Genomic DNA, 9,501 nt, shown 5'->3' with positions numbered 1-9,501 from the left:
GGTTGCCAACATTACATGCATGCACTTCACTAGTTGTGAGAACTCTGCATAGTAGTCCTCTTACTTGCAGCCACCCAGCACGAGTAGAGTATCACTTGTTTATGCACTATAGCTCAGGTTTTGCCTTTAAATATTACGTCGATGAGGGTGTGAGAGGTCTGTTGATGGAGGACTGCGTGGAAGGTGCTTGGCAATCTGATTATACAAGTGATGTACAATTAGTCACTCACTTTCCCTTGTTGCTCATGTCCAGCAATCTGCATTATGCACATTTCCATGCTTCCTTCACCAGGTCACTCCCGTTGTGGATGGCTATACCTTTGGCCAGGCACCTTATTTTGTGGATTCTCCTTCAACTTGCTCGCCTGCTTCCACTATAGCCAGGCTACTGCAACCTTCAATAGGTTTGATCGTTCAACTTAACGCCATGCTGATGCATTTGTGCATACAGTTTTAAGGCGAGTTCACTGTCTCTCCTTGCTCTACCTTTTGCTAGGCACCATATTAGATTTCAACTTGCTTGCCCTCCTCCAGTGGCAGCCAGGCTACTGCAAGCCTTCAGAGCCCCAACAAGTGCTTGACTGTTCACATGGTCACCTTCCTGGCACATCCATGCATACAAATCCAAAGCCAGAGCCTATCTGCTTTTTCAGCAAATCACCGGATCATGGCAGTCCAAGTCAACACGCTATGACTAAGCAGTTTGTCAAACATGCGCCACCCATCCTCCATGTTTCCACATTTGCTTATATATCCACCAGGCCGTTTCCCACACACAAACTTGACCCATGGACACCTTCCTGGTACATATGTGCATAAAATAATAAAGCTAGTGCATGATCTTGCTCAGCGTACCCAAGGATCACGGTAGTCCATGTAAGGACATCAGAGTGATGCAATTCGCCAAAAACACTCAATGCATACTGCATGCTCCCACATTTTGCCTGCAAATAGAACAGAGAGCTTGCCACAAATACATCTGACACACAGCTAATCTGTATTGATTAGGCACCAAGTGATAGTTCTCACTGTGTCCCACCTATTGCAATTTCTTTTTCATCATCAGACACTTTGTGTAGCACAAGGGACAAATCAGGCACATATCCTTCCTTTTCCATTTTGAAAGAAGATCCATGAATTTTGCATTTATATGTTAATCCTGCGTGTCTCATGTCCCTCACCACAAATGTATGCAGCATGGAAAAGGTCAGTCCACCAGCTCTGTTCTGGCTCCTTCCATGCTTGAGCACTCTTTTCCATTACCTGGATCTTATCATAGTCCTCCCACATGTAAGCATCAGCATAGATATTTGCCATCAATGAGTATGCTGCAGAAAGTTTTTCATCCAATCTCACCAATTTATCAAAGGCATGCCTTCCAACCTCTACATGCTTCCATTTCTGGCAAGCACCCAACACGCTCAACCATATAATGACATTAGGTTGGAAAAGCATCTGCTCCACCATTGCCACAGCCTCGTCCACTCGGCCTGCACGGCCAAGGAGATCAACCATGCAAGTATAGTGGTCAATATTTGGGAAAATGTTATATTGCTTGCTCATAGCCTGAAAGTACTCTTGACCTTTCTCCAGGAGCCCCACATGACTGCATACAGTGAGAATACTAAGAAATGTGATCTTATCTGGTACGATACCTTCCAGTCTCATTCTCTCAAAGAAACGAAATGCAAGCAGACTGTTTCCTTGGCGAGCATATCCTGCAATCAAAGCATTACATACTACAACGTCCCTGGTGGGCAACGCATCAAACATCGCTTGGGCATCAACCATACTCGCACACTTAGCATACATGTGTATAAGACTGGTTGCCACAATTGGAACACTGTCAAAACCAGCCCGTCTGATTTCAGAATGCAGTTTCTTTCCAGTTTCCAAAGCTGCTGTGTTGCCACATGCTTTCAGTATAGCGACAAACGTAACACCATTTGGAAAAAGACCTTGCTCTTGCATTTGTACATAAAGTCTAAAAGCCTCCTCACTTTCATCAAGCTCAGCATACCCCAGGATCATGCTAGTCCACGTGACCACATTGCGATCAGGTAAACCATCAAAAACATGTCGTGCATCTTCAATGCTCTCGCATTTCCCATACATATTGACCAGGGTTGCTCCCACGAATACACCTAACTCAAAGCCACTCTTTACTATATCAGTGTGAACTGCTCTACCTTTGGCCAAGCACCCTATTTTCATGGATTTCCCTTCAACCTGCTTGCCTGCTTCCACCAAACTACTGCAAGCCTTCAATGCCGCAATAAAGGTTTGATCATTCGATTCGACACCATGCTGGTGCATCTGTTCATACAATTTCAAGGCGAGTTCACTGCCTTCTTCTTGCTCAGCATACCCTAGGATCATCGTAGTCCATGTGACAACGTTACGATGGGGCAATTCATCAAAGATACACCATGCATCCTCCATGCTCCCACATTTCACGTACATATTCACCAAGGTGTTTCCTACAAATGTATCTGATTCAAATCCACTCTTTACTACTTGAGATTGGATGGCTCTACCTTTCGCTAGGCACCCTATTTTCAGGAATCTCCCTTCAACATGCTTGCCCTCCTCCAGTGCTGCGAGGATGCTGCAAGCCTTCAGTGTCCCAACAAATGTTCGATTGTCCGCTTGGATACCTTCCTGGCACATCCATGCGTACAAATCCAAAGCCATAGCACCGTCTTCTTGTTCAGCATATCCCAGGATCATGGCAGTCCAAGTCACCACGCTAGATTGAGGCAACCCATCAAACACATGCCATGCATCCTCCATGCTCCCACATTTTGCGTACATATCCACCAAGCTATTTCCCACAAACACGTTTGAATCACAGCCAGTCTTAACTATTTTGGAGTGGATAGCTTGACCTTTCGCCAGGCACCCTATTTTTGTGAAATCACCTTCAACTTTCTTGCCCTCTTCCAATGCTGCCACACTACTACAAGCCTTCAGGGCACCAAGGAAGGTTCGATCATTTGGCTGGACACCTTCCTGGTACATACGTGCATAGAATTCTAAAGCCAGCACACTCTCTTCTTGCTCAGCATACCCAAGGATCATGGTACTCCACGTAACAACATCAGGGTGATGCAATTCGCCAAAAACACTCAGTGCATCCTCCATGCTTCCGCATTTTGCATACATATTGACCAAGGAGTTTGCCACAAATGCATCTGACTCAAAACCACTCTTTACTCCTTGGCAGTGAATAACTCTACCTTTCACCAAGCACCATAATTTCACGACTTTGCCTTCAACCTGTTTGCCCCCTTCTAGGGGGGCCAGGCTACTGCAAGCCTTTAACGTGCCAACAAAGGTTCTATCATTAGGTTGGACGCCTTCCTGGTGCATCCGTGCAAACAATTCCAAAGCTAGTGCACTGTCTTCTTGCTCAGCATACCCTAGGATCATAGTAGTCCATGTAACAACGTTACGATAAGGCAAATCCTGAAAGACACGCTGTGCATCCTCCATGACCCCACATTTAGTGTACATATTCACCAAGGTGCTTCCCACGAATGCATCTGACTCAAAGCCAGTCTTTACTGCTTGAGAGTGAATAGCTCTACCTCTCACCAGCAACCCTAATTTTGCACATTCCCCTTCAGCTTGAGTTCCCTTTTCCAACAATGCAAGGCTACTGCAAGCCTTCAATGCACCAACGAAGGTCCGATCATTCAATTGGACACCTTGCTGTTGCATCCGTGCATACAGCTCCAAAGCCCGCACAGCCTCTTCATGCTTGGCGTATCCGTGGATCAGAATGTTCCATGACACCACAGTGCGCTTTGGCATGCTGTCAAACACATTGAGAGCATCCAGCATCTTGCCACGCTTCACATACATTTGCAACAATTGGTTTGTTTTAAACACTGGAAACGCATTTGATCCTTCCTCTGTAAGGGTAATAGTTTCCTTGCCCCCCTTCTGCCGAGGCAATCTTTTGTGCACAGCATCTCCATCTCTGCTTACACCAAAGGAATGACTGGAGGGCGGCAGCAGAAGCTGTGAGCCCATAATTGACGGAAGAGGGTAATAATTAAATTCTGGAAACGCATTTGATCCTTCCTCTGTAAGGGTAATAATTTCCTTGCCCCCCTTCAGCTGAGGTAATCTCTTGTGGACAGCATCTCCATCTCTGCCTGCACCAACTGGACGACCAGAGGGCGGCAGCAGAAGCTGTGAGCCCATAATGGAGAAAAACAAAAGGTCGCAGGCATCTCCTCCCTCGTAGCCCGTCACCCCCTTCCCGCTCCCGTCTCCCTGCTCGCTTCTGTCCCCTTACCTTTCCAGCCCATTTCTGTCTGGATCTCAGGACGTTTTTGCACCGGGCTGGGCTTCATCCTATTCCGCCCCTGCCTTCTCGCAAGGGCTCTTGTCCCCCTCTCAAAATGAACAGGGTCTTAGCTAAACTTTGGACAAAGAATCTAGTAAGCCAGAGAAAGAGCCGGTAGCAATGGCTTTCTTTGCCTCTTCCATCTTCCAAAACACGTGAATACAAGTACTCGTGACTCGTGAGCACTGCCTTCAAGTTGGTTCTCTCAAAGGAAAGCAATTGTCAAGATACATAAATGATTAATTTGAACACGTGTGATGGAAGTAGTCCATAAGAAAGTTGAATGATTTGCAAACTGTGTGTGTGAGAGAGAGAGAGAGAGTTCTTAAAAAAAGAGTGTGAGTGTGTGTGTGTGGGAGAGAGAGAGAACCAAACAGTGGCTTGCCCAAAGCTGGTTTAATTATTCGGAATTAAAGTGAAGATGAGTACTCCCTTATGATTAAAGTTGCTTTTGGTTATCCAAATCTATGATCCCTATATTGTTTTTGGTGTGTGTATTAGTTGTGCGAAATTGTTTTCGGCCATGAACGATTTAATTGTGGATGTGCTTGTTGTATGAATGTTGAGGTCTACTCCAAGTACGTATGTATTCATGTTGTCTGGTAGTGTGGATATTATATTTGCAATTGTTGATTCAATGAGTACTGCCTTTGTTTTCAGAGATTTGTAAATGTTAACTTTCGCAATTGGGTCCCTTTCATTGTGCTCATGGATTCTTAGCAAGGTCTCAATCCCATTTTGATTGTGTTGTTCAGTGTGTAAGAGTTTGCTGGCCTACCCTCAATGGGTAGGCCTTCGTAATCGTTTGGCCTCCAAAGAGAAAAATAAGTATTTAGTTCTTTTTATGTTCACTTTTTTTTGGCATCCATTGATTGGAGGAGCATGTGAGAATCCCATGAAATTCTCCACCTTTCTCTCTCTCTCTCTCTCTCTCTCTCTCTTCGTCTTCTTCTCCTTCTCTCTCCCCCATCTTCTTCTCCTTCTCTGTCTTCCCCTCTCAGCTTCCAATTCATCCCCTTTTTCGCTCACCATCTAGGGCAGGCCACATGAATGAAATTCACCTTGTTTTTTTTGTGTGTAAAATGTTGCAATTCCATTTTCCCATTATCGCATATGACATTGAATCTTGGAAGATTCATTTGTTGGGGGTCGTTATCATGTGTTTCTTGCAGACAAAGGAACATTGTGCTCAAGATGCTTTTGCAGGGCATAATGCCTTCTCTATACATCTTGAAGGACCTTGTGTTTAGGGATTGTATGTTTGGGCATATGTTCTATCCATTGAAAGGTCAAGTTGCTTTGTTTCCCATGTGCAGTGTGTTTGCAGCCTCGTGATTTCTTGAAGAATGTTATCGTCGACCTTAACTTGCTTTGACTTTATATTGTTAAGCAAGTGCAAATTAGCGGGGTCCCTGGGTCCCTGATTCGAGAAAGTGTTGTGTACACGAGTCCATGCGATTTGATATTCGATGGGTCAAATGCTAGTTTGTCCATGGAGAGACCTTGCGCTCGGTGTATTGTTCTTGCTATAGCTATTGCATAGGGAATTGAGTTCATGTTACAGTGTTGAGGTTGTTTCTAGCCAATTTGGAATTCCCTTGTGACTGGAAGAATTGGGGTCCAATTTCTTGGCATCGTGCTTGTGTTGTTGTCGATGTTGATGTCGTTGAATTCAATCCATAGTATATTGTTCTTTGCGTTGATATCAACAATTTTAAATGTTCCATCAGCGCCACCAAATCATGTTCGGTATTTAGATTGCCAAATCATATCTCTATAAGCATGCCTTCATTTAGATTGAAAACTGTATTTAAGCCAGTAGTTGTGTTTGGGTCGTTTGGAATCTTCATCGTTTTAGTACATGTCTTGTGCCGTGTATCTTTTGCCTTTATCGTATGTGCTTTAGAATCGAGAACTTGGAGCATGTCATTATTGTGCTTATCCTTGGCTACGTTGGTGTAGAAAAGGTGCGGTACCATATGCTTCTCTAGTGGTTGCCTTTTGTAATTTGTGTTGAGGTATGCAATGTCATCGTTTGTGTGCTACCCAATGCGAATTCCATTTAATATGCAAAGGTAGTGTGAGTTCTTTTGATGCATGGGTTTAGCGAGCTCGTAATATTTGAAGTTGTTTCTCTAGACAGAGGGCAATATTGTGGTGTTTGTGGGCTTATCAAAGAAAATCCATGTGTCCTTTGTTGGGCTTGCTTGGCACAAGTCTCCACATAAGAGCATATCAACTCCTCCAAAGGGCTCCAGGTGATTGTGCTTGATTTTGTGCATCTGCATGTCCGTTGCTACGAACTTGTTTTGACCAGTTAGTGATACTTTGTCGAACATGATAAGCTCCACGTTTTTGTACATTGCTGATAATTGTTGCAACTTGTCAGAAGACAAGCTTTGTGTTAAGTAGATGTAAGTAGATGTAAGAAGAGGCAAGTGCAGTGCAAAATGAATGGTTGCACCTCCTATGATGAATGCTACTCTTAGACCTATGTACGCTAATAGAAGGACCCTTGTTGGAAGATCAATGTTTAATGTTTGTTTGTATAGTTGTAATGTCGAAGGAGTGCTTGAACGATAAGAAGCAATGTGAATGTCTTGCATTAGGGGAGAAATGGGGTCTCAAAAGGACCTCCAATTAGTGTTTCCTAATTTTAAGGGATTAGAGCAATTTGAGTTATACCAATGAGATTGTTCTAAGGTGTGGGGCAATGCCTTGTTGAAGTTGACAAAAGAATTTAAGGGTGTGGAGACCTCTAACCCAGAGTTTATACCCATGATCTTCACTCCCAGCCCTTGATCTAATCTCCAATCCAAGGGATACATTCAAATTTGAGGTAGAGCACTCCCAGTCATTAGATAAAGGGGCAGAACTAAGGGAAACCATCAAAGAATGGGAGGATCAAATATCCACCCTTGATCAAAACAAAGATCTAATGGAGGAGGTGAGAGGAAAATGCGCTTCAATCTAGGCCATGGATTTGATTGTAGATCTAAGGGAGGAGATGAGTGTAGAAGGCGCTTCAATATGGGCCATTGATGTGATGGAGGATCCAAGGGAGGAGATTGTAGATCTAGGTGCTTCAATTTGGGCCATCCATTATGTGCCTTCATCCTAGCCCTCCATTTAAGGAGGCTGATCTCCACCCTCCAATATGCGCCTCAATCCTAGCCCTTCTTTATGCACCTCCATCTTAGCCATTAATCTTGATCTAGGTCAAGGGTCCACATTGAAAGGAGCCTTTCCCTCATAATGAGGCCTCCCCAAAGTCAAAATTTGCCATTTGGAGCCCACCAAAGGCATCCTAAGCCCTTGATACATCCACCATCCACCTCCATCCAAAGGCCAAGGTTGCCTGATTTCAAATTAAAGGAACCCATGTCAGTTTAGTCAATGCTATGGGGCCCTTAGCCCATGGGTTACCATAGTTGGTTCACTCCCCATTAACTTAATCCATTTCTTACGAGGCACTTTTAAGACCCCATTTCTCCCCTAATGCTTGTCCCTGCGGTACCTGTGAGGAATCATTTTATGTGTTCACCGCTTTCTGTTCACTTTTTGAGCATCAAATTTTCCAGTAGGAGCATTTGCTCTTGTGTGAGTTGCCTGAGTTTGTAGTAAAATCTTCATTTGACATTGTTTTGTACGTAAACTTCGTTGACGAAGTAGTTCCTCTCTTTTGACGTTGTAGATCAAGATCTATAGTGAGGTCGAAACCCTCATGAACTTTTGCAACTTCAGAGTTGCTTGACAAAGTAGCGACTGTGGGATTGTGCCCGATGTTGGTAGGCTGCTCGGCTAATAGGTGGTTGTATTGTTTTTTGTTGTGTTCTATTACGTCTTCATTTTCTTTGTATTTGTCGTGCCATGTTGGAAATGTCGAGAACATGCTCATTTGTAATGAATGGCAAGTATAGGAGGCATAGTTCCCGATAATGGTTTTTTGGGTCTCCTGCAGCATTGTAATTGTTAAATCAAATTATCTTTGGATGTTTCCTCTTGTCAATCCTTTTTTGTCACTAGTGTAGTTCACTGTGAAAGAAGCTAGGCATAGATGCTACATGCCATTGTCGCGATTGCACTGCTTTTGTACTTGGTCTTCGAAGAAAACATCTGTACTATCCGGATCCATTATCTTAAGTTAGTAGCATCTTTTTAGCACTAGCATTCGATCTTCAGCAGCACTCATGTTAATGTATGTGAAGTGTTTCTTGTGCTACTTATTAGAGGTTGAGATAGTGCAATGTACACAACTTCTTGTGCACTAACATGTTGTGTGTTAAGAATGGCATTCCCGACATTACGTATTCTTTCTGATGCTGGAGCATTGCTACCTAAGCATGTTGTCATTGCTTACTTGAATGCTTGTGTTGTCGCCTTATCTGCTGTAGTTATATGTGATGTACAGTAACCATGTGAGTTCATATGTACTATATATCAATGTTTGTGTTCCACAATTTAGATATTCTTGGGTTAAAGTTGTTTGTATATACATCCTTAGGTTGCCTTTGTAGCATTAATGTTGGCTGTGCCACTCTCGCCCGAAGGCAGCAAATGCATTCATCATTTGCTAAGCCCACCTTTCCCAGGAAGCTGTTGAAATCTAAACTTATAGTGGAAGGGTCTTCTAAGACCTTCTCAAGGCTTCTTACCTTATCCTTTATGTAGGCGTTATTAGTGCAGGCTCTAGTGGAAAGATAATCATTGTTTTTCACAATGGCAGTCTAGGGAATCCGAACCTGTAATGCCTACCCCATTTTTTGCAAGTTTTTTTGTGTTTATGTGTTTGAAGTTCAATGCTTGTTGATGCTATCATTGTATTGTCTGTTGTGATGTGCGTGTCTATGAAGTTGATAATCTCCTCATATGTTGAGATGCCATATGTGGAGAGTTTTCTACCCACAACAAACCATGGTCATGTTGGCTTCCATGATTTTGGAATTCAATTATGAGAAAAAGTCAACCACTTTCCCAACAATCATTTGACTGGCTTTGTCAACCTCTTCATTGCTTGGAACGTGTTGATGTATTATCTCGTTGTAGTCACAGGATCTGATCTGATGAGATCACTTACTATTTTTTGTGTGGCAATTCCTGCCATGTTGTTGGATGTGTTGTGGAGCTCTTATAGGCACGTCGTC

General features: G+C 43.4%; 1 protein-coding gene across 1 annotated transcript; it reads right to left on the bottom strand.

Annotated features, from left to right (window-relative positions):
* Positions 1 to 1,146: 1,146 nt before the first annotated feature.
* Positions 1,147 to 4,212, bottom strand: LOC147894094 (pentatricopeptide repeat-containing protein At2g33680-like). Its single transcript, XM_087384635.1, has 2 exons — positions 2,021 to 4,212; positions 1,147 to 1,843 (listed from the first exon to the last, which is right to left on the bottom strand). The coding sequence occupies exons 1-2, from the start codon at positions 4,210 to 4,212 to the stop codon at positions 1,147 to 1,149; spliced, it is 2,889 nt and encodes a 962-aa protein (XP_087240761.1).
* Positions 4,213 to 9,501: the final 5,289 nt, after the last annotated feature.

This window comes from Dipteris shenzhenensis, chromosome 14 (assembly GCF_047967505.1).
Source record: "Dipteris shenzhenensis isolate YYH24624 ecotype China chromosome 14, Dip_SZ_1.0, whole genome shotgun sequence".
NCBI classification, from domain to species: domain Eukaryota; kingdom Viridiplantae; phylum Streptophyta; class Polypodiopsida; order Gleicheniales; family Dipteridaceae; genus Dipteris; species Dipteris shenzhenensis.
The sequence above is the reverse complement of the archived record's forward strand: the minus strand, read 5'-3'. Positions and strand labels throughout refer to the sequence as shown.